General features: G+C 47.2%; 2 protein-coding genes across 6 annotated transcripts; one reads left to right on the forward strand and one right to left on the reverse strand.

Moving 5' to 3' along the window:
• LOC128341230 (glycine N-acyltransferase-like protein 3) lies at positions 1-18,136 on the reverse strand. Of its 5 annotated transcripts, none has more exons than XM_053287488.1 (6): positions 17,528-18,136; positions 10,462-10,567; positions 9,683-9,790; positions 8,930-9,053; positions 1,832-1,961; positions 1-535 (listed from the first exon to the last, which is right to left on the reverse strand). In XM_053287488.1, exons 2-6 carry the CDS (start codon positions 10,543-10,545, stop codon positions 85-87), a joined length of 897 nt encoding a protein of 298 aa, XP_053143463.1. In that variant the 5' UTR covers positions 10,546-10,567; positions 17,528-18,136; the 3' UTR covers positions 1-84. The 5 variants fall into 5 exon arrangements, with proteins under 5 accessions (XP_053143463.1, XP_053143462.1, XP_053143461.1 ...); XM_053287487.1 differs by lacking the exon at positions 17,528-18,136 and adding an exon at positions 17,381-17,494; XM_053287486.1 differs by lacking the exon at positions 17,528-18,136 and adding an exon at positions 13,970-13,987.
• Positions 17,945-27,351, forward strand: AIP (aryl hydrocarbon receptor interacting protein). Its single transcript, XM_053287479.1, has 6 exons — positions 17,945-18,133; positions 19,927-20,106; positions 20,775-20,963; positions 21,417-21,593; positions 22,585-22,726; positions 23,025-27,351. Exons 1-6 carry the CDS (start codon positions 18,035-18,037, stop codon positions 23,228-23,230), a joined length of 993 nt encoding a protein of 330 aa, XP_053143454.1. The 5' UTR covers positions 17,945-18,034; the 3' UTR covers positions 23,231-27,351.
• The last annotated feature ends 289 nt before the right edge of the window (positions 27,352-27,640 follow it).

Below are 27,640 nucleotides of genomic sequence, written 5' to 3' on the forward strand. Positions count from 1 at the left end.
TGTCAGTCACTGTACTTTAATGAAAAATCATAATCATGCAGAAACTTTGAAGTGGATGACAACATATTTGCAAGGGCATATGAATTAGGCAACTGAGGCTGCTTCTACTGTCTGAGTATTTGAGGAGCCAGTCACAGCAGGAGTATGCAGGTCATATGACAGAAAGCAAGTGGTGAAACAGGCTTCAAGGCATTGCAGGGCCTTCTGCATAGGTATGTTGTCTTCCAGAACATCACCATATGCTGGATAATCCAGGCTTTCTAGTTTCCTGGCCAGTGCTGCTATCACCAATTGAATGTAGCCTTTGCCACGGTGAGCTGGCATGGTGTATGCATGGGTCAGACACCCAAACTGATCTAGCAGGACCCAAGATACTGGGCAGCCTCTAGCATCCAGAAGGCAACTACTGGGGAAGCAGCTGATCAGCTGAGTCAGATACTGAAGACTTTGCTCATTGCCACCTATGCTCCAGGTCTCATTCAGCAGGCTGGCATGAGTGGTACTGAGGGATGAGAGCTTCAGCTTTGAGCCTGACCTAAGGAAGGAATGGAATTTGAAGACCAGCCTATAAAAGTACTCTATTAAAGAGGTATGGGTTAGTCAGCTAGAGAGTGATGTGCTGTGTATCGGAGCCCAAACCCAGTTGTGCGTGACAAGCTGAAGCTTCCACACTGATAGGAGTGTAGACTTCCCAGCAGTCACTGCGAGCTGGAAAAGGACACGAAAACAACATGTCCCTCTGCAGGCTCTCTAGATTCAGGTGGGCCCCTTCAAGAACAGAGTAGTTCTGGCTTAATGCCCCCTAGTATGGAAAGTGAGAGGGCCTAGGGCTGTGCCTCTTAGCAAGGATTAAGTTTCCCCAAGGAATCATGATGAACTGCCATTGAAGTAGTATTAATTCGGACTGTTGCTGGAATGTACACAACTTTTAAGACTGGTACCCCAAAAAGAGGGTGCTTGAATGTGAACCTGGGTACAGACCTCCTGAAATGCACAATAGAGATAGGAACTGGACGACTGTACCTATGTTCAACATAATATGTGTGAAAAACTGTGCCTGTGTACAGAGCGTGTACACTATATCCTCATCTGAATGAACGTAACGTGTGAATGGGGCTTTTATGGCACAATAGATGGGTATACCATCCGATGCCACTGATGTTGTTTGGTCCTGTACCCATCCTGGCAGATTAATTCTTGAAAGTATACTATCAGTAAATGTTTAAACAGGAGATGATTACGTTGTGCAATACTATTTGTATATGAATTTGCTGTTGTGTAGAATAGAGGCATGGTTTTGTGTGGGGGCGGGGGGCGCTACTCACATCCTGCAGAAGAAATGTCCTGAGCAATCAGAAGGCAGAATAGCACCTTGTGAAGGTCAGCAACAGGAATGCTACATACCAACCCTTCAACAGGTCTCAAACCCTCCCCCTGCGTCTTAGGGAACCTGTGCAGTAGACCATGCTGAGCATAGCTACCTCTGCCATTTGTAAACTCTGTGAATGGGATTTATATTGCTGCAGGTATATTCCTAGTACTACCATTCCAGTAAACATTTGTAGTGATAAGGCCTCTCTGCTCCAAGCACTAGAGGTGTGTCAACCCATGAAGATACAATTTTATCATTGTAAAATTGCAGCACAAAGCTAATCTTTTTTCCTTGAGTCTCTTTCCCTGTTTCGGGCCTTCCCCCTGTTACAGATTCCCGAGTCAGTGGGCACCATAAAGGAGTTATCTCCATTAATCTGCAACTTCCTAGTCTATTGGCAACTGCAAATGGTTTGTACTGTACTCACAGCCCCTGAAACACAGGTTTAGTACCACATACACGGGGGTGGGAGTAGACAAGTGCAGGGGCTTCTGCAGAACAAAAACCTGGGTTCGAGACACCAGCTTTGTAGAGAAGTGCTTCGCAGCAGCTAGGCTCAAAGATGTCCGATACACACCATCCTGCAGACCTGGGGAACAGAAAAGGACAAGTAAGGTGAGTGTAGACTTTGTGGGTGGTGGTGGTCCTAGAAGCCTTAACCACAACTCTATGGCTGCTTAAAATAGAATTCAGTTTTCAAATTAAAAAGATACTTCTAAGATTGGATCACACATTATGGTTAAGGAAAAGGCAACATTGTGACTATTTCAAGGAAACCTTGCTCTGACTAGATCTACTATATTAGAAAACAGAAATTGTAGCACTACCAAACCAAATGAATTGCATCCCTGAAATGTCCCCCCTCCATACATTCAGAACAGATAACTGAATAATACTTCTAGTTGGTACTGACAGGGACATCTCATGGGTTATCCTTCTCCACTAGCTCCAAGGCAGGACAGATCTGATTAGTTGAACAATATGTACACGCCCACTGAGGCTGAGGAGGATAACCCCGCCCCAGTTCTTTCTGTCCTCGCTTAGCTCCAGGCAGTTTTTTCCTTCTCTCTATAGCTTTTGTCTATATTCCTGATATCTATTCTCTTGCTCATTTCTTATATCTGTTCTAGTCCATTCTTTTACTTCACACACACACACACACACACATATATATATATATATATATATATATATATATATATATATATATATATATATACACACACACACACACACACACACACACACACACCCTATTTTTTCTTCTTAGTCTTTCTCCTCTGTCGCTGCCCCCCACTCCGTGCATGGAGTTGGGCCCACGGTACAGGCTGATCCTAGTACTGTGCGGTTGTCGGCAGAGCTTGTTTGGTCCCGGCTTATCTAGACCTTTTGGTGGAGCTCCCGTTTCCAGTCCACTGGGCAGGTCTGTGACTCCTCCCTTGTTGGGCCAGCCTTCCAGGGAGTGAGACTCTGAGGTGGAGATGGCCTCCAATCATCTGCCCGTGCTGCCCAGAGACCAGATCGCGGAACAGTTGGGAGCGGTCACGGCCGCAATTCTGCCACCCGGGCCACTCCAGGGCACAGCGTCGGTGACGGCCGCCACAGAGCCACCCGCACCGGTAGTGACTGAGGGCGCAACGTATGACCCGCCGCCGGGCCGCAAGACCCGGTCTTCAACACGCCGCTGCGGCCAGGTTGTATTCCGCCGAGCCCCCCTAGCCAATCCGCCCCTTCATCAGCAGAGATCTGCGCCTTTAAGGAGTCCTTCCTCGAGGAGACAAAAAATGGCGGCGGCACCAAAAACGGTGCGAAAAACAGTTGCGAGTGCCATTTTGGAACAAGAGGGCTCTGGGTCCGAGCAGCAGGTGGCACCCCCCACCCTCCCTTTGTCTTCAGGGGAGGGAGTGGGCACCATGGCAGAGCAGCATAAGTCTATTGGGAACTCCTCCAATGCAAACAAAGGGGGGGATTCTTCCAGTGTGAGCACTGCCTCCGCTTTACCTAGGTCAGTGCCACCCGAATGGCAGGCCTGGTTCTGTGATGCAATTGTGGATACCATCTATCAGGTCCGGCCCCCAAGAAAAGATAAAAATAAGTCTAAAAGGAGAAAGAGAGTGAGCTTTTCTCCCGAATCCTCTTCCTCTAGTGAGTCTGTCAGGTCTCTTCCCAGGAAAGCAAAGTCCAAACAAAAACGTTTTTAGAGGCAACAGTCCCCTAGAACCAAGGGGAAGGGGTCACCTCATTCTTCTGAATTATCAGGTCAGGACTCAGGGGATCCTCAACCTTCCAATCTGAGACCTATACTGCTCCCCAAGAAGCACCCTGCTTTGCCTTTGCCTGGTGAACTGCATTCCGACATAGAGGAGGTCCCTGTCAGGCCCGATCCTAGAGGCCAGGATCAGGGACCTGTACACTATAAGGAAGAGGGAGAATGGTGGGGGGGGGGGGGAGAGAACGAACTAGCTGCTATCTCTTAGCACATATTTGTAGCAGAGTACTTCAGTCCTTTGATGTCCAGAGTCATAAAGACTATTGGGCTTCAAACAAAGGCGGCCTCTGAGCCTCTTTCCTCAGATAAGGGAGAGTTAGGCTTTTCAAGGGCCAAGCCTAAGGATATGCTCTTGCCTCTTCCCGATTTATTTGCAGAAGTTATTAAGCAAGAGTGGCTACTTCCAGCAGCTAATAGAAAGCCAATGTATACTACTAATCGTTTTTGTTCTTTTGAGCAGAAGGCTTCAGATTTGTTAAAAACTCCTAACACAGATGCCCTGATCGCACAGCTGGTGTTGGGCTCCCTCGTCCCAAGGGACGGTGAAGTGGCGCTAAAGGACCCATCAGATAAAAAAGCAGAACTAGCATTCAAACGGGCTCATGATAATGCTTCTTTCGCCACGAGAGCATCTGCTGCAGCATCTATGGTGTCCCATGCCTCTCTTCTATGGCTTGCTGACCTCCTTTCTGAACCATCTCTCGATCCTGGCAGGCTACGTTTACAGTTGGTGAAGCTGCAAAAGGCCCAGGTGTTCATCGCCGACTCCACTTTGGACTCAATCAGATTTTGTTCCCGGGTGTCAGCGGCTTCGGTACCTGGTACCTGGGTGCAGACACTTGTGGTTTAAAAACTGGCAAGTGGATAGCACTTCCAAGAATAATTTGACAGCCATTCCGTATGACGCCACTAAGCTGGTCGGAGAGACAGCTTTAAAAGACATTCTGGTCGATTCAAAAGATAAGAAAAAGACCATGCCGGCCATACACCGCAAGCCCGACTGAAACAATCCAAAGAGGGGTTTTCAGCAGCTGCAGCCCTTTCAGGGTTACCATCCTCTTAGGGGACATGAAAGAGATGGCAGGGGCCAGAGAGGCTCCTGGAATAGGTCCCGCTTCTCCTACAGGAGTTATGGGGGTAACCGGCAGCAATCAAACCAGCAAAAGCAACCAAAGTCTCAACAATGACTCATCACCAGCCAAGCTGGGGGGTCGGTTAAGCAGTTTCCTGCCGGCCTGGAAAATTCAACTACAGACTCCTGGGTATTAAAGCTCACCCAAGACGGATACAGAATAGAGTTGGACACCCCCTCCCTTCGCAGGTTTCTTCCAACCCCAAGACCTTGCTATATTTTAAAACATTCACAAATTGTTCACGCAATTTGCCATCTCGTGGATATTGGGGCGGTGGAGGCAGTTCCAAAGGAGCAGGAGGGTGGGGGCGTCTACTCTATTCTGTTTACGGTTCCCAAGAAAGACGGAACGAGCTGGGCAGACCTCGACCTAAAATTTTTGAATCAATGGATCCGGCACTAGCGCTTCTGAATGGAGACTCTAAGGTCAGTGTCAGAGGCGCTTCAACACTTAGACTTAATGACATCCATCGATCTCAAGGAGCCGTACTTACATGTGCCTATCCATCTGGAAAGTCACAAATTTCTTCGCTTCAAATATGCAGGCCAACATTATCAATATTCCGCGCTCCCTTTCTGTCTGTCCTCCGCGCCACGTATCTTCACAAAGGTACTTTCCCCTTTGGTGGCTCATCTAAGACTTCAAGGCGTTCAAATTTTTGCTTACTTGGACGACCTGCTTCTGAAGTCGCAATCGGTTCAGGAAGCGGAATGAGATCTCCAAACAACTCTGAGCACTCTGGAACTACATGGGTTCCTGATAAATCGTGAAAAGAGCCACCGGTTTCCCACTCACATCCTTCGACATCTGGGTGTTCTGATCAATACTCAAAAGGATCGTCTCTTGCTTCCTCAGGATCGTTTCGAGACCCTGACCTCAGCGGTGGCTCATATCCTGGCATGTCAGAAGGTTCCTCTGTCCTGCCTCGCAAGGCTACTGGGTCTGATGGCTGCCACCATCGAGGTGGTCCCCTGGGCACGTTTCCATCTTCGTGCTCTCTAGTGGTTCTTACTGCCCTATCAGACAGCCATTGCCAACAAGAAAAGACTGAATCTCAAAATTCCGGTACATCTCCACAACGCACTCCAGTGGTGGTTGTTCCTAAAGAATCTGCTCAAAAGAAGGGAATTTCTGGACCCAGAGAGGCTAATAGTTACAACCGAAGCAAGTGACCAGGGCTGGGGAGCTCATTGTCTCCATCTGTTGGCTTGGGCAGTGGAGTTCCTCAGAAAGGCATCACAGCATCAACTGGAGGGAACTCCACGCCATAAGGCTCTCACTTCTAGCCTTTCGCAGGGTAATTCGGGGAAAGCACGTTTTGGTCAAGACTGACAATACCACGGCCAAAGCCCACGTGAACCGTCAGGGAGGCACACGCTCCAGATCCCTTCATCAGGAGGCGCTGGTACTGTTCGCCTGGGTGAGCAGAACATCAGCTCATTGACGGCCCACTACTTGCAGGGAGATCTGAATCTAATTGCGGACTGGCTAAGCAGGCAGGACCTTCACCCAAGGGAGTGGTCCCTAAACAGGCTAGTGTTTGCTCAGGTGGTGCAAAGAATGGGACTTCCAGTCATGGACTTATTCGCGTCCCCAGCAAACGCAAAAACCAAAAGTTTCATGACCCGTTTCCCTTGCAAGACAGCAGCCACAATGGATGCCTTGTCTTCTCCGTGGCCCCGGGGGCTTCTTTACGTCTATCCACTGACTCCCCTACTCTCCAGAGTGCTACGGAGGATACGGCTGCTGCGTGCGTCAGTAATTCTAATAGCTTCATTCTGGCCCAGACACCCATGGTTCACCAAACTGTTCCGGCTTGCAGTGGAACCACCACGGGAACTCTCGATTCTGCCAGATCTCATCACTCAGGGACCAGTGCGGCATCTCGACCTCCGCTGGTTGCGGCCACCTAGAGACTGAACGGAGACTTCTGAGCAGGCATGGATATTCTGAAACAGTTCTACGTACCCTGCTGGCCTCCCGCAAGTCTTCCACCAATCGCATTTATCAGTGCATGTGGAGGGTGTTTTTGAAGTGGTCTTCCCACAACTCTGTGCCCAGGGGTACCGCTTCATTGCGCCGCCACCTCAAGTTTCTGCAGGAGGGCTTGGAGCAGGGTTTAAGACCCAACACGCTTAAGCGACAGGCTTCTTCCCTTGTACGCCTTATTTTCGGTGACACCAGGAATAGATGGCAGGATTATCCTCACCTTAAAAGGTTTCTACATGGGGCTATGTTGTTATCTCATCCAACGGTGCATCGGTTCCCTACTTGGGACCTGCATATTGTCCTGCGGGCGCTTCAGCTTACGCCTTTTGAGCCTATATCCACAATACCTATTAGGGTTTTGTCTTTCAAATTGGCTTTCCTGGTGGCCATAACGTCGGCCAGACGTATATCGGAGTTACAGGCTCTGTCAGTGCACAGGTCTTTCTGTATCATTGAAAAGGAAGTAGTGAGATTGATCCCTGACCTGTTTTTTCGTCCTAAGGTCTCAATTGTTTTTCACCAGTCCCAGGACGTGTTACTTCCATCTTTTTGTCCCCAGCCAGTGCACCACAAGGAGAAGCTCTGGCACAAGCTGGATGTTCAGTGCTGCCTAAAAGCATACATACGAAGATCGGCATCCTTCCGGACTACGAACTCTGTGTTTGTCTCCTTCCACCCTCGTTCAGTGGGGTCGGCAGTTTAATCTACAACAATCGCAAAATGGATATGGGCCTGCATCACCATGGCTTATGAGGTCCAACATCTAAGACCGCCCTCCAATGTCAGTGCCCACTCCACTAGGACAGTGGCAACTACAGCGGCTTTTTCTACCAATGCCTCGGCGCAGGACATTTGTAGGGCAGCCACTTGGTCAGCTCCTTCTACTTTCACCAAGCACTATAAGTTTGACCCTTATTCAGCCATTCAGGCTGCTTTTGGCAGGAGGGTTTTGCAGCAGGTACTTCCACCAGATTAGGCAAGAGCGTTCCTGCCCGGGTTTTTATTGTCGGCCAAGCTGTGGTATGTCCCATGAGATGTCCCTGTCAGCACCAACTAGAACGGAGCATTGGTTCACTCACCGTGAAGGCTTCTTCTGGTTGGTGCTGACAGGGACATCTCGGCCCGCCCGTTTTAGCTCTCTTGCCTGATCCTGTCTGAAGTCTTCCTTATAGAATCTGTGTTTTTAATAGCACTCCTGGAGTGTTTGTATCTTACACCAGGAGGGGAGTGTCAGGAGATAATTCCTTGGTTGTAGGGTCTTCAGGACCTGTTCCTATTGTCCTGATTACCTATAATGTTATGGTTTACTACTACGTTTTCCTTACTGTGTTGCTGCTAGTCGTTTTTTCTTTTCGCTGTTACTGTCTCGGCCCAAAAGAACTGGGGTGGGGATATCCTCCTCAGCCTCAGGGGGCGTGTACATATTTTTCAACTAATCAGATCTGTCCTGCCTTGGAGCTAGTGCAGAAGAATAACCCATGAGATGTCCCTGTCAGCACCAACCAGAAGAAGCCTTCACAGTGAGTGAACCAATGCTCTGTTCTCTATTCTACATAGTTAAATGCTGAAGTAATACAGAAATGTATGCATCCATTTAACATTTCAGTGTTCAGTTTTGTGCTGTTAGTATGCTGCTTTTTAAAATTCTGGATTAGTGTACAATACACAGAGCCTTGGGTGCTGACATCCAAGTAAGAATTTAAGAACAGCCCTGCTGGATCAGGCCCAAGGCCCATCTAGTCCAGCATCCTGTTTCACACAGTGGCCCACCAGATGCTGCGGGAAGCCAACAGGCAGGAGTTGAGGGCATGCCCTCTCTCCTGCTGTTACTCCCCTGCAACTGGTACTCAGATGCATCCTGCCTTTGAGGCTGGAGGTGGCCTATGGCCCTCCAACTAGTAGCTGTTTAGACCTCTCCTCCCATGAAGTTATCCAAACCCCTCTTAGAGCCATCTGGGTTGTTGGCTGTCACCACATCTTGTGGCAGAGAATTCCACAAATTGATTATGCATTGTGTGAAAAAGTACTTCCGTTTGCTGGTCCTAAATTTCCTGTTAATCAATTTCATGGGATGACCCCTGGTTCTAGTGTTATGGGAGAGGGAGAAGAATTTCTAGACCTCCATCATGTCTCCCCGCAGTCGTCTTTTTTCTAAACTAGTCTTACCTTGGAGGAGGAATTCTTGGTTCCAGTCAATGGCATCAGTATCGTTAACCAATTGCTTGTAGGAATCTAGGTCCCTATAGAAAACTGCACAGGATTGGGCAAAGTAGTTGGTTTCTGATGCTTTCTGGACAAGAGCAGACAGGGAAGAAAGAGTGTTTTTACATACTGCTTTAGATGCAAAGATCTCTTTAGCAGGCAACACATGTGTAGCTGCTAGCTGTATTGAGAGATCCATATGTTTTTCTCTGCAGCTAGTACATACGTTTGTATAGTGAAATGGCATATTCCAATATTCAGATGACATTATTTTGTTGCCAGGAAAATGTTAGCATATAAAGCTAGCACAAAGTATGAGTGCTATGCAGAAGGTGCTTATGCAATCAATGTGGCCATTGGTTAGTGCCTGTGTCCTCAATCTTGACTAAGTTTCCAGTACCAGCAAGGCTATGCCCCACCCCACTATTTTGTGAATCTGTTTTTGTGTAGCAGTAGTCACCCTACACACAGCAACAGACACATTACGTGGATTAGAGATATCGGACTATTGGCGCTGAGCCAAGGGTAGAGTGATAAAGAAGGACAAAGCAGGTAATGGGAATTATGGTTTTGCCTGCTTCTGCATACTCCATCACAGCTGGTACTGCTTTAGTGCCTCTGTCATCAATCTCTTTTCCATCAACTCAAGTGCTGCTCTAGAGAAAAGAGCAAACATTTATTTCTTAGGTGTTGAGCATCTTCCATTGCAAGCGATACCTCTCTCTTGGGCCGTGCAATAACAACTTGGAAACTGGGCCAGGAATCCACTAGTATCTCCTGATGAAAGGGATTTCCCTGATATGCATTCAGAACAGCCCCATGAACCTGGTGGGACAGGAAAGAAGTACATTTCAGCTATCTTGACATAACAAACAGGATGCTCTTATTTTTTTCTAAAAAGTCATTCTTGTCTATTTTGATGCCAGACTTGCTAGCAGTTGAGATGTTAGTTGCAAGTGACAGATGCAGCAAGGCCAGGGTGAGTTTATTGTATTGCCAAACTTTATCTGCCATTTGCATCAAGCTCCTGGCCCAAGAGTAACAAGTTCTCCTAGTTTCAAGATCTATATGGCAAGGAAGAAGCTACTCCACTTCCTTACAGATTTTAGATAAAGGGCAGAGCCCTAAGTTGTGAATGCTACCGTGTTTCCCTGAAAATAAGACAGTGTCTTATATTAATTTTAGCCCCCCAAAATGCACTAGGGCAATTAGCGGTACATCAGAAATTACTGCTAGGTCTTACTTTCGGGGAAACAGGGTATGGAGGCAAAAGGCCAGAACCACCTCCATGACTCTCATTTGTTTCTAGGATTAGGATTCATCTGAGAGAAGGTTGTCACTGCCTTGATTCCTTGCAGTGTTCACAGGAATTCCTGCACTGGAATCAATGCTTGGGCAGAGATGTGCTGCTATAGCCACTAGTGTACTTAGTGGTGTCAGCTCAGGAGTGGGGTTCTGAACGTCCTGGCAGAGACCAGAGGAAGATGCCATCTTACCTTCAAGGACTCAGGAAAGCAGCTCTCCAGCTTTTTCTTCAGCAGCTTCAGCTCGTCTTTGTTGTCCAACACCAGCATTCTCATAGTTGTCTAGGCTGCGCAAGCTCTGGAGACAGAGTGTGATAAGATTGTGGGGGGCTGTTGTCAAGCGTCCCATATTCTTTCCTTGCTACACAGAAGAGGGCAGATGAGTGTGTGCACGCATAATATAATTATTCAGATTGATCACCTGACCTGTTGGAGTCTTAGGTCAAGTGACATCCCTATCCTGAAAGGCTACACAATCAGGATAAAAGAAGAGAGAGATTCAAGCATGCTCTATATTTGAAGAAAAGCAACTCAGTCTGAAGGGGCTGACTTTGCACCCATGTACCCAATGACTAAATCCTACCATATTCAGTTCATAACTGAATATAGAGGTTAGAGGGAACCCCCCAAAACACAATATTCCATGACCTTGCTTCCAACAGAACCTCATATTTATCCTTTAGCCCAATAATTGTTTGTTTGTCATATTTATGACAAGTATTTGAGATTGAAGCAAAAGTATTGCTGTCTCAGAATAAATAATTGTATGAACAAACCCTGAAAAGGAACTGCCCACCAGAGTGTCTTATTCCAAACACTAAAAATGTTTCATAATGAGGGAGATACCAAGTTTCATATGAAGTGTGACTGCAGTTAGTTGGCTCTTCTTCTTCTTCTTCTTCTTCTTCTTCTTCTTCTTCTTCTTATTATTATTATTATTATTATTATTATTATTATTATTATTATTATTTTTATTTATTTATTTATTTATTTATTTTATTAATAATTTGATTCCTATACAGCCCTTCAAAAATTGGTTCAGGGCGGTTTACACAGAGAAATAATAAACAAATAAGATGGCTCCCTGTCCCCAAAGGGATCACAATCTAAAAAGAAACATAAGATAGACACCAGCAACAGTCACTGGAGGTACTGTGCTGGGGGTGGATAGGGCCAGTTACTCTCCCCCGCTAAATGAAGAGAATCACCACGTTTTAAAAAGTGCCTCTTTGCCAAGTTAGCAGTTAGCATATTTCACCGCTTAGTTACTAAGAGGCAATTGCTGCATTTATCTCAAGATAATTGCAAGCCTACTTTAAATCTGGGGAGAAAAGTAATTTGCTAGGAAGAATAATTCAGGAATAAATGCTGTTGACTTCTAATGCTAAAGGCAGAAGGCAACTTATCAGACTTATGTAATCCCAAGATAAATGCTATAAAATCATAAAGTGCAGACAATCTATTAAAACTTAGCTACTCTAGTTTTTAAAATGTGGGGTTATCCAAAGTGCTCTCAATAGATCCATCTCTCAGTCCTGCACATTTACTGCTGAAATAAAGTTTTACTAATAGTTATAACTCATACAACCCAAGCTGATTCCTTCTCATCTCAAGGACACTAGCAGTTTGGCCATTAAGTTTCTGATCTCAGCAGCAAACCAGGAGATTTTGATGAAATCAAAGTCCTCTGGGCAAAATAACATTTAACCAAATTACCTTGGGGAATTGACAAGCAAGTGAACTTCTCTTCCCTGCCCTCCACATCTTCAGCATGTGGCCTGATTTGTTTGTGAGAGTCAGCTGGAACTGAATACTAAGGTCTGTTATTAAGACATTAATCCCTGAAGTCACTAGCTGGGAGGCATGTGCATGCAATGAAGACTGCTGAAGACAAAAGCAAGCAGCCAGAAGGCAACACTGGGGATACAAGACAAGAGTGCAGCTAACAGTGCTGAATGATCTTGTGACATGGGATTGCTGGCTAGGCCTGGCACATGGAAAAGGTAGGGTATGTATGGAATAAGGTAATAAAATAGAGTGCACTGGACAAGGAGACCTGGAGGCGACTGCAAGATGGTTGCTAATCCCAGATGGGAGAGGCCAATTGTGCATTCTTCATTGTTTGTCTTAGGTTGCAGGGTACAACTCAGGCATTCGCATTCATACATTCAAAAAGTCTAGATGTGCCAGAGAACAGATGGTGCTCCTGGGCCTTTAATACTTGTCAGAAATAAAGGATTTCAACAGATCATGTTTCTCTCATTGATATATGTCATGCTGAACATGCCTGAATGCTCTCTTTAAAAGGTGTAGGAGGCCTACCCTTCATAGGAGAATTTATACCCTAAAGCAAAATATGCTCTGGCTCCAAAGCTGAGCTCAGGAATGGGATGAGTTTTCTTTATAATAAAGGCATGGTGAAACCAATACTTTAATGCGGAAGAGAGCTGGTCTTGTGGTAGCAAGCATGACTTGTCCCCTTAGCTAAGGAGGGTCTGCCCTGTTTGCATATGAAAAGGAGACTAGAAGTGTGAGCAGTGTAAGATATTCCTCTCAGGGGATGGAGCCACTCTGGGAAGAGCAGAAGGTTCCAAGTTCCCTCCCTGGCTTCTCCAAGATAGGGCTGAGAAAGATTCCTGCCTGCAACCTTGGAGAAGCCGCTGCCTGTCTGTGAAGACAATACTGAGCTAGATAGACCAATGGTCTGACTCAGTATATGGCAGCTTCCTATGTTCCTATGCAGATAATGTTTTTGTTTTTCTTACAACTGCTAAAAAATATTTGAACACAAGAGAAGCAGCAGATGCCTGTGATAGAAGAGTGGTTTAGACCTCAACTAAAAAGCCATAATGGTGTGTGGAGTTCTGGTGTGTATGTGCACTCCCTCTAATCTTGCGATTCCAATCTACAAAGTAATTTGAATGTACATCTGGATCCAGTTCTGGGGATCTTTCATTAGGAAGGAGGAATATTTTCTTGACACAAGAACAGAAAAAACTGCCATAGGGAAAGCAGGTTCTAAGGGTCACTTACCTGTCCGGGACAATGGAAGGAGTGAGAGTCCTCCTGTCAGCCTGTTGGATCACCAGTCGTGATGGTGTGGAAGCAAGAAGAAAGTTAAGAGTCCCTTCTGGAATTGTCCTCATGAGGTGTACCCAAATGGTTCACCCTCTTTCGTTCTCTGTCACTGTCCTGATATTTGAGCCCACCAGCAAAGTGGCTCACCCAAGGACAAGCTTGGAAAGAGTCAACCTGCTCCCGCACAGATATGGGAAAGCTCTACGTTGGTTAATCATTACAAAAACACCATCATAGTTAAGAGGAAAAGGGGGGTAATGAGAAGGTAGAAGCAGAAAACCGTAACACCATAGGCAATAATGGCGCTAGAAATATCAAGAGAAATTCATGGCTAGTCAGGATGAGATGATAGCAAGAAGAAATAGGACAAAAATTGAGAACAAAACCCTTCTTAGGAATGAGACAGGTAAGCAGTATGCATTCTGTTCAGGCTCCACATTTTAGCAAGGACTTCCACGAAGCACTCCACAACTTTTTTGTTTTAATGTTTTTAAAAGTTACATTATTGTTTATAATGAACAGTTTGGACAAAATATAGTCCATGTATATTTATACACATGTGCTAACATGTTATTTTGATATGTTAGTTATATTATACAGTAGTTCACAAAGCAAATATTACCTTGTTCCACCATTCGTAAACACATCTGAAACATCAACATATATGAAACATATTAAGGTTGTTCTCATGACTGAGCTGGGAAGAGTTGGCAGGAAGGCATTCTGGTCTTGTTGTAGTAAGCATGACTTGTCCCCTTAGCTAAGCAGGGTCGGCTCTGGTTGCATATGAATGGGAGACTTGATGTGTGAGCACAGTAAGATATTCCCCTTGGGATGGAGCCACTCTGGGAAGAGCAGAAGGTTCCAAGTTCCCTCCCTGGCTTCTCCAAGATAGGGCTGAGAGAGATTCTTGCCTGCAACCTTGGAGAAGCCGCTGCCAGGCTGTGAAGACAATATGGACCAACGGGCTGACTCAGTATATGGCAGCTTCTTATGTACCTGCCTCACCCCACACATGACCTACCCTCCCCAGTAGGCTCTGCTGCTTGAGCGGCAAATGAGCAGTGCCGCAGCAAGCAACAGAGCCAGGAGCCGGAAGTCCTCTGGCATCTCACAGTGCACTGCAGCAGGAGCATGGTGCCTTGGGGGATTTCCCACTGCCGGGTGCTCTTGCTGCCTGGCTTTGTGAATGCTTGGGCTGCATTCCAGGGAGTGGTGCCCTTTTACCCCAACCACACTATAAGTTTGGGTAAAAAAACCCAGGCTATCTGATCCTGGAGCGCCAGGAACGGGACTGATCTTGGTGATTCTCATGACTAGCTCTACCCAGACAGAGCTGCCCTAGCCTGAGTAGAGCTGGTCATGAGAACCAATTTATTATCTTTGTTGTTCCTATTCAGCCCAGCATAGTGTCTCTCCTGGCAGCTGTTGCTGGGGCTTCCTTTGCTGTCCCAAAGGGAAGAAACCAAACAACTTTCCTATTCCTTTTGCTACGTAAACTGATTTGGGAAGGGTTTTTTTTAATGGTATGTAAATACTCTGCATTTAAAAAAAGCCTTCAAACATTTGTCTAAGTCTCCTTTTATTCCCCAGTCGGCAAAAACCAGATCCAGAGTGTGTCCTGCCATGTGGGTAGGGCCCGATAACAGCTGAGACAAGTCCATGGTTGCCATGGAGGCCATGAAATCCTGAGCCGAACCTACTAGGGGGGCCTCAGCGTGGACACTGAAATCCCCCCGAACAATAAGCTTGGGGGAACCCAAGGCCACCTCTGAGACCACCCCCGCCAGCTCAGGTAGGGAGACTGAAGTGCAGTGGGGTGGTCGGTACACCAGCAGAATCCCCAGCCTATCTCAGAGGCCCACCCTCAAGGACAAACACTTGGAATTCTGAGGTTGCCTGACCGGGCACCTGGAAATGGGGAGGGTCTCTCAATAGATGACTGCAATGCCCACTCCCCGGCCCTCCAGGTGGGGCTGCTGCATGATCAGGAAACCTGGAGGACAGAGCTAAGAGAGACCAACCCTGCCCAGCTCATCCAACCAGGTCTCTGTCACACATACCAGGTCAGCATGCTCATCCACAATCAGATCATGGATGAGAGATGTTTTAGCATTAACCGACCTGGCATTCAGCAGCAGCAGCACCCTAATCCTCGAGGGAGTGTTCTCAGGGGTCTCAGGGTTGGGAGAAGAGCTGGAAAAAATAACAGGCCTCAGTTGCCTGGACCGTTTTCCCCTGTAACAGCCAGCCCAACTCCCACCGCCATATCTCCCTCTGCCGGCTACCAGTGGTATTGCTGCCCCCACACCAACCCCACTTTCCTGCTCTCTCAGGAACATTCCTCAGTCCAACCAACCACAGCTCCACAACTTAATTATCCATTTCCCCCCATTCAGTTTATAATCAATTCCAGTTTGAATCAAACAGCTTTTATGTATTTTGTCTAACACAAATCTAGGGCATAATCCAAAGTATTAAGCAGATCTTTTTCTCTCTCATTGATAAAGCCCAAGAGAACCACAAGTGAGCCTGACATAATCAAGTACTGGGACTATGTCACTTTCATGTTCCATCAACATGTAGCACACTGCTGAGATATCATTATGCAGTTCACAAGCCCATTATTGCTAGAAAGGGATAATAAACTTGCTCATAATGACATAGGAAAGCTAAGAAAACTGCCATTAGAAAGAGCTGTAATGAGACATTTATATTCTGTAAAAGTTATTTCTAAAGTGGTAGCTCTTGGAAAATGGTCCTTATGAGCATTAAGTGCTAGAAAGAGCCCCTACATTATCAGTGAAAAGGAAAGAACACTAATGCTGGGAAATGGGGAGAGATTGTCCTTTTCTTCACCTCATCCTCAGTGCTAGTAGAAAAAGAGTTAAGTCGTGTTTGTTCAGGTAAACAAGAGCAGAAACAAGATGGACTTTTAAATGGTTTAACTAATCATTAAAATCTCACATCTCACAGTCCAGCTGCCCATGGCTAATTTAGTTTCCCACCAGTTTATTATAAACACTCTTCATGCATAGTTCAGCAAGAATGAGGGACAGGTTGCTTGCTACATTGTAATGAATGCAGTGGTGAAGACAGATGAAGGATAACTGTCACAAAAGATGATGCTAAAATGATTGTTAACTAAGCTGGCTAAACCTCTGGAAGTTGTTACCTTCATATTTTGCAAGTGTTAGCACTGATTGTTTCTCCCCAGAAAGAAAAAGAGGTAACAGGACCTGTCATATATGATAGAAAGAGAGGAGAGTTGATAACCATAGGATTAGAACTGGTAAAAGTGTGACCTAGTTTGGGGACAAAACACCTGATGGAGATATCTTCATGTTTAGGGGTGCAACACAATGTGAAGATGCCTGCATGATGCTATGAGGCAAAACCCTTGATTTTGTTGTTATAATCCACGCATATGAAAAATGCATTCTAGTCTGTTACGACAGACTAGACTTGAAAAAAGGTGGTACTTGTAATTTACTGGGGCCATTCACATGACCTACCAGGCAAGTGGGGGGCAGGCAGAGGGAAGGCTTCACAAAGCTTGCCTCCCCCCACCAGATGATCATCCTTTGCTTTGTGGGAGCACAGAGTGTGCGCCCACACAATCCACGCTGCTCCGTGCAGTGAGGATTGCTCTCAGGCCAGGACTCAATATCCTGGCCTCCAGGTATCCCACAGAGCACCACACTGAGCACAGTGCACTGGGGGATTCCCCCAGTGGGATGGGTTTGTAGGCACCTGTCTCTGTGTCAGCTGGCTAAGCTGGGGCTTGGCTGCTTGTGAGAACAGCAGCCTCATCGTATGGCATTACAGTGCTCAGCACTGGAGCAAGGAAAGGACTGGAGCTGCTGTCTCTTATGATGATAATAAATCTCCTTCTGTTCCAACCGCTAACTAAGATGCTAAACATTCATAAGATCTTTACAACGTATTTTCATCTTCTGGTACCCTTCCAACCACAGTAGCCAAAGTAGGAAAAAAGCAAACTCAAAAGATAACCAACGTCAACATGACTTACTGACTATATAGTACTGCCCTCTGTGTGCTCATCCATGGAAAGGGTAAGACTTCAACTAGCTGTTTCCTAAATCTGCACAACGTTTGATTTTTACGAGTGAATTCCGTTTATTGGCCCTTGAAATTTTAAAATTTATAGAATGTATACCCCTCTTGTCTTTTACTTCGAGGTTTGAGGATTGGCACCATCCCGAAATTTCCCCCCTGTTTGAAGAATAGTTCTGTGAAGCCTCGAAGACTGCAAACTTTGCCATTGCTACATAGAGGTGTTTTCAGTGCAAAGACGCGTCCCTAGCAGACAGACACCGGGCAGCAGCGATCACCCATGGGAAGAAGAAGCGAAGACTATCAAACTTATCAGGAAAGCCCAGGGGTACAATACATGAAGATGTACACCTCCCAGCTTCCACAAGCTGGATTTGAGAGCCCCAATGCTAGGCTTCCCTCACAAGCGCCCTCTTTGCAATAAGCACAGAGCACACAAGCACTACGACTCTTTCCGAAATACTACGAGTGCTACCGGACGCGGCCGAGACCGGATACGGACATGACCGAGTATGTCCGGAACTAGCCGAAGCAAACTTCGACGATTCCTCAAGTGGCTACGGAAGCAAACGAAGGCTGCGCCGGAGCAGAACTTGGGTGTGGAGCCATCATGGCGGACCATATATCGCAGCTCCGAGCGGATGGGATCCAGAAGCGGCTGGTGCAAGAAGGCCGGGGACCGCTGCCTGATTACCAAGATGGTACCAAGGTGAGAATCGCTTGCCCCCTTTTTTGTGTCTGAGATAACGGAACAGGGACATGCTGGGTGAGTGCGCATGCGCGAACGGGAGGCGATGACGCTTGGCCAGGCTAAAATGCGCACGCACCATGGGGGTGGCTGAAAGGGGGAGCTGATGAGAGAAGTGGGCAAATTGCGTCTATTTCCACTATGTAACATCAGACTTGGGTTTGCGTGGGGATGTGGTTTAGAATGCTGATAACTCCATGCTGATTTGTCCCCGCCCTCGAGAAAATGAAGCGCCTTTTCCCTCCACTTAGACCCCCCTCCCCCGGGGAGGGGTTGATATTTCTTACTCGCTTAGGAAGTGTTTTTGGTTCACTGCCAGGGATGGAGCAGGAAGGAAGGGTCTCACTTTTGTGGGAGCGTTTGCAAAATGCTGCTGTTGCAGCATTTGACTATCTCTGTGGGTGTGGCGACTATTCTAGAGTCCGGCTAATGGCCAACCTGAGGCTTTCCAGTTTCCCATCATCCCCAGCTACTTATTGCATCTGGGAAAGATGAGAGTTGTGGTCTAGCAGCAGCAGCAGCAGCTGGTGGTGAGCCTCAGGTTGGCCTGTGCAAAAGTATCTGGCCGGAATGCACCTCTTGTGTGTGGTGTGCAATAGGAGTAGCAGTATAGATAGGACAATCACAGATGGCCTGTGTTTTTATATGCTCACCCCTGGGACATCTTTTTAGATGCCCTAAGTTTCCTTGCAAGCTACAGTAAAGGTAAAGTGTGCTGTCAAGTCAGTGTCAACTCCTGGCGACCACAGAGCCCTGTGGTTGTCTTTAGTAGAATACAAGAGGGGTTTACCATTGCCTCTTTTAGCATCTTCCAATATCACTGCTGCCTGATATAGGTGTTTCTGGGAAACAGACCAGCGGGGATTCAAATCGGCGACCTCTGGCTTGGTAGTCAAGCCATTTCCCCACTGTGCCATTAGGTGGCTACAGCAAATGATCTTGTTCTTACCCCATACATGCACATGTTATGACTGGAAGGGTCAAGTTGCTGTAATTCGAATCCATGAATTCAGACAGGATGTCTTGTGGATTAAACCACATCCATGGTACTCAATAAAAATTAACCCATATAATCCAAAAGTGGAGGCAGTCAGCTAGCTTTACTTCTCTCTGTTAAGTGTAGCAGTGATGGGAAGAGCCATGCTGGCCAAAAAGTTTCCCTTGGTTCCATATACTTCTTAAAGTCAACTGAGCCCCTTTCAGGCCCAGCTGTTGGCTGTTCTGAGATTCTACATAACTATTAGATATATTGTCCTCTTTTACTTACTACATCTGTTTTCCAAGTTAATCTCTGCCTCTCTAAATGCAGTGATTATTTCTTTATTCTCTTTGAGCAACTTGTGTGGAACTAGAGGTAGTCTTGCTGAAAGGTTATTTTGATTTGCTGCATATTGCTTACTTGCACCATGAATAATTATTTCTTCTGGGCTTAGAGTCTGGTATTTTTTCTATTTGCAAGTGTGATTTGACACTTTTATTTAGATGGATGCTGGGAATCAAAGTGATGTTCCCACAGATTTGTGCTTTCATCTTGGTCTCGCATAGCGACAAGTGCTCTGTTTAGTCTCTGTATTCTGACATGTCAGCAGAGTTGACTGCCGTATTGGAAGTTGGAGTAATCTTCCTGCCAGTGGAACAAGTGGCTCATGCCCAGCTCTTCTGGATATCCATCACCATGGATACAAAGTTTAGCTGAATGACTGTGTGTCTGCGGGGTGGCCTCATACAACAGCTCTGCTTCTCATTCTCTTCAGGCTACCTTCCACTACCGCACACTGCTTTGCAGCCCAGATCAGCAGGTGTTAGATGACAGTCGTACACAGGGCAAGCCCATGGAACTTATCATTGGCAAGAAATTCAAGCTGCCTGTCTGGGAGACTATCCTGCACACTATGCGGGAGGGAGAGATGGCAGAGTTTTTGTGTGACACAAAGGTATGGCTCAGAGTGGTGTGGGGAGTGGCTTGGATGTACTGGGGAAGAGATCTGTCCACATCCTTGATTCTGCTTAGACTCCATGTGTTGTCACTGAGACTCAATTTCCCATTTGTATAACAGAAATAATATCTTACAGCATTCCTGTGAGGTTCGTTAAGATAGAAAGGACAGTGCTCTGCACATTAAACATGTTGTGTAAGTGAATTGTAATAACATTTGCCTCCCTTTATAATAAGCTTGCATGTATCCTGTGATTCCATACAATTACAGAATTTGGTATTAGACACAGAAGCTGTTCAGGGCTTCCAGGGATGTGTGTTGTGGGATGGTTTGCTCTTTGAGCCTTCCTAAGACTTCCAGTAGCAGAATAAATTATGCAAAAGTCTTTTAATTTGCACAGTATATACCAATGACAGAATCCAGCTTTTCTGGGCACATAATTTACTTTGGTGGTGTAGTGGGGGTGGGAAAAAGCTGTATCTCTCCAAATTCTGCTCCCCAGCTCTTAAAGACATAGGAGCTCTGCCTGGATCTGGCCTGGGTAAAGGAATGCTGGCATTTCCTCTTTCTGCACGAGAATCTCTTCTCTTGAGCAAACAATAAGTCATTCTCCTCCCATCAAGAAGGTTCTGGCTGTGATGTTTTTCTTTTCTCCCCCTGCATAGCATGTAGTTTTGTACCCAATGGTGTCAAAGAGCTTGAGGAACATTGCATCTGGGAAAGACCCATTGGAAGGACAACGCCATTGCTGTGGTATTGCTCAGATGCACGAGCATCACTCGCTGGGCTACCCAGACCTTGATGAGCTCCAACAGAATCCTAAGCCCCTCATCTTTGCCATTGAGATGCTCAAGGTGAGGGAGAAGGAAAGGTGAGGTCTCCATGGGACAGACAGACTGAGAAAGGTGATGGATCTGTGTGTGATTAGGAGTCCTTTCCTGTGTGTGGATGTGCAAAAAGGGAGATGACAGGAGCCCATCAAATGGCAACTTGGATGGTTGCGATCTTGTTTTTGTTTACACATATACAAGAGATGTTTCTGCTAACTTTTAAAAGAGACTACATTGCAGGGGAGGAGGAGTATGTTTTCTGTGGTTGTTCAGGGGATGACAAAGAACCTGTGTGAGCTAATGAGAGCCCTCCTATTTCCCTACCCCCATCCTTTCTTCTTGAACCTCATTCCGAGACCACTTGTTCCACCTCTGTGCTGGGGCCTGGACTGAACAAAGTGGGTGGTCAGGTGAGTTATTCCAGCATCCTTAGGGGACTGCATCTCTGATCCAGCAGGTATTTTTGTGCCTTGGCAGGTGGAGGGCCCTGGCTCCTACCGGCAGGATCCTTGGGCCATGTCAGATGAGGAGAAGATGCAGGCTGTGCCCCTCATCCACCAGGAGGGCAATGAACTCTACAAGGAAGGCAAGGTGCAGGAGGCCTCCGCCAAGTACTACGATGCCATTGCTTGCCTGAAGAACCTGCAGATGAAGGTGACTGAAGGCGGGGCTTCCTGTGCACCTGCCTCAAGGCGATGGCCATTTCCCTCCTGCCGCTTTGCTTTTGCCCACATATTCATAAGGAGTGAATGCAGAGTTAACGTTAATTGTCAACTCCAGGTAAAACTCCAGGACTCCCCCTTGCCTTCGTCATGCTCTCTTCAAGGAGCTGCAGATCCAGGTGTGGCTGGCTACTTTGATGGCCCTGCTCCCGCAGCCATTTCTCATAGAGCTCCCTCATGCTCAAGCACTGCCCCAGGGGCACGGCTCCTGTGGGACTTCCCTTTCAGGCAGTGGGGCCCGAGCTTGTGCGCCCCAGGGCAGAATTGCTCCTGAACTCACTGGCTTGCACACCAGGAAGCTGGAAGCCTGCTGCCCGGAGGTGCCATTCCAGCTCGGCCCCTCTCCAGTGCTCTTGCCTTCTCTTCCTTCAGAAACTGGGCTCTCTGAGGTTGCTCTGCCACAGAGCGGGAGGGGCTCCTCCGGAGCTTTGGATAGTTGTGTAGAAGTGTGGATTTGGGCAGGGGCAGCTTTGCTTTGCAATGACCCGAAAAACAGCACAAATTCCCTTTTTTTGTACATCTTGTCAAGGGACATTAGTCCAGTTTCTGTCTGGTCAGATAAGGTCCCAACCAGCCTGCCTTGTTCTTCGCCACAGTGATCAAAAGTCCTCTGATAACACATCAGACATGGTGGCTGCAGACTTGTGTGGTGGGGGCACTGATTCCTTCCCCGCTTTCCCTCCAGAAAAGGGCTTCGTAACCCCCCTGATGGAGGGAAAATGGCTAATAAAAGCAGCTCCAGCTGGGAAAGAGTGGGCATATAGGGAGGGTTCAGCTCCTCCTTCCTGCTTATCTGTGCTGTAGTTTAACTACGCAGCACACCCCACTTGTGCTTTATGTTGCCATCATGCTGAGCGTAGAGAGGGACTGCCTTGCAGACATATTTAACTGCCTCATGCTTCTTGTCCTTTCCTATGCCACAGGAGCAGCCAGGATCTCCAGACTGGATCCAGCTGGACCAACAGATCACCCCCTTGTTGCTGAATTACTGCCAGTGTAAGCTACTGACTGAGGAGTACTATGAGGTGCTGGATCACTGCTCTTCTATTCTCAACAAGTATGAAGGTAAGGAATGGCACTTGCCATAAAGGAATGGAAGCACCTCTGGAAAAAAATGGTGGGGTGCCATCAAACCAGATGGAGACCATCTAGTGTTGGGGAGAGCCCAAAATGACTGGATTTGTAGGGACCACGCTTAGGGGCAGGGGAGACGTATAATAATGATGGCAGCGCCCAAACATAAAATGGGTGGGTTGGGGGGATGCAATCCATTCTGGTTGAGGAGTGGGATAGACTCTTGTGTGGGCCCTGCAACTGTGTATGGAGGCAGCATGCATTACTCAGGGACTGGCTGTGCCCGCAGATAACGTCAAGGCCTACTTCAAGAGAGCCAAGGCGCATGCAGCAGTGTGGAACGCAGCTGAAGCACAAGCTGACTTTGCCAGGGTGTTGCAGCTGGACCCGTCGCTGGGCCCGGTGGTCACACGGGAGCTGCGCAACCTGGAAACCCGCTTACGTCAGAAAGACGACGAGGACAAGATCCGCTTCAAAGGCATCTTCTCCCAGTAGCCACTGGGCCAGTTGCTGCTGCCGCTGCTGCCACCTCCTCCCCAGTTGGGACCTCCCTCCATGCCCACGGGCAAGGCATCTCGTCAGTGGACTGTGGCTCCTTGGCAGGGCTGGCGTATGCCTGCCCTCCACACAGATTGGGGTGGGTGGGGGGATTGGCCCTTCCTGTCAACAAAGTGTGTCATCTCTGTGCAAACAGTTGCCAAAGTAAGTGAGGTGGGGGCAGGGAAGCCTTTCTGTTTGCCCAGGCCAAAGATGGCCTCTAAGTGTGTTGCCAGATCTAGTGTGTGCTGTTGCCTGTCCCTCTTCCGCTCTACACAGTGCCTTTCCCTTTGTTGCTCACAGTGAGTGAAGCTTTGCTCCCTGGGCTGACACAAAGTGTGTGGGCCAGAAGAGATGAGCTTTGGCTTGGCTTTGTGGGCCAAAATTTCCCTGCCACCCTCCCTCCTCCGCCTGCCACTTAGCATCCAGATAGGCATATCTCCGCCTGACTGCACAGCCATTTTTTCCTTTTGCCACAGAGAGTCCCTTCTGCCTCAGAGCTCAGACGCCAGAAAGAGATGTAGAGATGGCCATTTGTTATGAAGGTGGCACAAAGCTAGTTGGCATGCCTTTGATTGCCTTTCTTTTTGCCACTCCCTTTGTGTACAGTAGCCTCATGGGCGTCTGTGGTTTCTCCACAGGGTTATAATTTCTCCACATGCTGGGTCTCAGGTGGTGTGTTGGTTCCTAGGTTATGTTGCCCTTTCCTGGCTTGGTCCTGCTCCCTGGCTGTATGGCTTATGCCCTGGAATCCAGAAAACTCCTTTTTAGGGGAAACGGAGGCAGTATCTATATGCAGGTTATGGAAAGCAAGAGAGAGGGGTAGGCACTTTGTCAGGCAAAATCTAGCATTTCTTACCTGAAAAAACCAAACACAAAGTAGATCACCTTTCCAAGAACAGCTAGTGGTGGCAGTCATGGCAAACCTTGGCTCACATGGTTCAAGTGTTCTGTGCTGCCCAGCAAGGCTCTGTGATGGTTTTAGCCCGTGGAAGATGGCACTAAATCCCGTTCCATGTGGTGTGCAGACCAGGATCTGCCGAGTGCCATTTCCTGGAGAAAGGACAGCTGTCAGTACTCTTAGCTAGTTGCCGTGCAAATTCCAGCTTGGAAAAAGCTGCAGTAGTTCAGGTCCCTCTACCAAAGAGGATTCTCTTTTTGGCCTCCCTGCCCGGCTTTCGGCCATTGGTACACAATCTTTGCAGTGCCTCCAGCATCACAGGTGGCGGATGAGTCCGGAAGAGGCACAGGCCTTGGTCCTTCCTCCAGGCTTAGTCTGCACAAAGACTTTCCAGCAAGGTCTTTGCTGGCAACATGCTCGAGGCCAAGAAAGCACCATGAGGAGAGTGCCCAGTAAATGGCAGCTTCTCCAACAGTCAGGTGGTTTCATTGCTGGCATTCATGTCAGCTGTTCTATCAGAACCAAGCTAGCTCTGAAAGTCTTGTTTTTGGCAGAGCCAGGGGGGTTGGTGGGGTGGAATATGCAGTCATGAGCAGCTTTCCTCCTCCTCTTTCACTCTTTCAGAAACGGGGCCTCAGGTGACTGGGTTTGCGGAAAGGCTTAGGGGGCAAGGAGCATGTACCCAGCGTTTTCCTCTATAGGGAAGTTATCTACATGCTAAAACATGCCTCACTCTGTGAGTCTCCCTTCTGGATGTGGGCCTGTGCATACCAAAATGGTGCCTGGACCCCGCATCGAGGTGCTGGGGGTTTATGGACCACTGATCAGATTATCGGGATTGTTACTTGTGAGAGTGCTGCTCACTCCTATTGCAAGAGGAGGCTCATTCCGGGCAGTCCCCCTGCATCCACCAGCTGTCAGAGGTGTTCATGGACCGTGGTGGTTGGTGGTTGTGGTGGTGTAGGAAAGCTTCACCTCTAGCCACTCGAATGATTGCTGGGGCACCTGTTTTGAATGCTCCGTCTTAGCCACACACTTCTCACCCCACCCCCACCTCTGGTTTGGGCTGTAGTTCAAGTGAAATTCCCCAGTCCCCTCCCCTGTCTGCCTTCTCCGCCTCCACCAGAGATATGCTGGGGCAGCTATTCCCGCTCAATCCTGTGCTGTGCTGCTTCTGGATTTCATGCTGCTCTGGCTGCATCTGGTACTGGTCGAGGTGGCCGCCGCCGCCGCCGCTGCTACCATGTTGTTGAGTTTAGTCTCCCTGCTTCTGCACTGTGCAGCTAGCAGGAGAGGGAACCCTTTCTTGCTGAGACAAAATGGCTGAGAGGAATTAATGGCAGCAGACTGGGGAGTCTGTCTAATGGGCAGTGGGTGGTATAGAAAGGTTACCAAGTGTTTGTCAGAATGTGAAGCTGCTCCAGCTGTTCCCTCCTTTTCCCAACGAGTTGGTCCCAAAGTAGTCTCGGTGTCATCTTTGGCCAATAGTGTTATGGGTTCAGGTTTAAGGGGCCTGTTTTCTTGCACAGTTAATTGCCAAACATCATAATTGGCTGAATTTATGCTGCGAGAGAGACGCTTTTAAAAAACAAGAGCCCCAGTCCTGCCAAAGTTAACCATTTTTAAGTCACATTGATTTCCAAGGAAGTTCACACTTAGCTCTTATTAAAATTCAGGAGAGCTGGAAGTTGTGCTCTAGCAGTACAGCATGAAGTTCAATCACATGCAAGTACCCTGCTTGGTTCAACAAAACTGTGGAGCTTCAGACAGCTCGCCCGATTGACTATGGCTGTATAGCTTCTTTGCCATCTATTTTAATGCCCGCCAACTACAGGCCCAGGCCCATCTTTTCTCTGTGTGTTACACAGCTGTTGGTGAAAGGTGATACAGCACCTTTGTATGTGACTATATAGCTGAAGTGGGGTACCACAGTATGGATCTTCGATGCTATTGGCTGTATCTTCCTTGCAATCTCTTTTATAGAACAGGCATTGGTGTGTGGTTCAGTAGCTAGAGCATGACATTTTGGCTACACTGACGGAAAAATGTAGGAGCATGAACAAGGAATTGCAGGCACGAGAAATGAGCTCTCAGGGCATGCTTTTACTGGGTCCAAAAATTCAACTCAGGTGGATGTACAGATAACAAAAAAGATGGAGAGTATTAGTTACCTTCTCCTTTCAAATTGTCTGAGTCACCTTTGCCTCCTAAAGTGATGTACATAGGATTTTACTTTTTCATAACTTCCTATGTAAAGCAGTTTATGTTGTGAGGGTAGAGGCCACTGGGCAGTATGTCAACTCAGATAGCTCCCCCCCCCATCTAAACAACTAACAGGCTGTGTGCGGGGGGGGGGCAGTGTGGATTGAGCAATCTGCACAGCTGAATTTCCACTGCAGGGGGCAGGAGGGTTCAATAGCTCTTAGCACCACCTGCCTGAGCAGCCCATTGCTGTCGAGATACGCCCATCTTGGTAACACATCCCCTTGTTAGTGAAATGATGAGAGACAATGACTCAAACCTGAAATTGGAGTCAAAAAGATAGCAAGAGCAGGCACTTTTTCATGCTTTTTGTGGCCCTGCAGCTTACAGAACTCAGGGTGCTGACCATTGAACATTGCCTCTAGGGATCAAACAGAGAGCTGAGAAAGAAGGGGTGTAGTATAGATTAATGTGATGGGCCTAAATCGATTACTGTTCTTGCACAGCTTCTATTCATTTTAGTGTCTCTTGTACAGCATACATTACCAATGGCTTGTGCCCCATCTAAATAACTTAAGTATACAATCCAAAACTGTGCTATAAAGTTTCCTTGTCATGATAGGGGCCAATATCATAGCTATGCTTAAGATTGTAGCATACAGAAATCCAAGAAAATGCTTTTGCTAGCTTTGTTGTTACATGTCTAGTATATTATCTACTATACAGCTGCAAGCTGGGCATGCATTCCTGGATCTGAAACACATCGGGGACAGGTTTGAATTGGTTGATTGTGTGAGACTCATACCAGCACATCTGTGAATTCTCCTTACTGCTAGTGCCACTCAGTGGGAGGACAGCAGCTTTGCTTACTGAGTCACTGGGAGACAAACATCAGTTCTCATTTGTATTTCTATATTTCAGGTTCACGTGTATAGTCAAAATGTTTTGCTAATATAATTAAAACAATTCCAAAGTAGTTTGTGAATAGTTTTTGAGACTGTACTGGTGGCTTTTGTGTCCTGTTAGAAACTGGGAAAGAAGCCAGAGGGCTGCAATGAAGCAACTGGGGGACCTGTATTACTAGTGGACTGCAGTAGTATGAGAATTTCAATCCACTCTGATCTAGATAATCTCAAGTATTAGAGGCTGAAACCAAGAAGATGAAGTGCCACGGAGATGATTGTAAAGTCTTGCATTTCGGTGAGAAAAATCAAATGCAGAAGTGTAGGATGGAGAGAACTGACTTGGCAGCAGTACATATGAAA

The sequence above is a fragment of the Hemicordylus capensis genome, chromosome 1 (assembly GCF_027244095.1).
Source record: "Hemicordylus capensis ecotype Gifberg chromosome 1, rHemCap1.1.pri, whole genome shotgun sequence".
In the NCBI taxonomy this organism is placed as follows: domain Eukaryota; kingdom Metazoa; phylum Chordata; class Lepidosauria; order Squamata; family Cordylidae; genus Hemicordylus; species Hemicordylus capensis.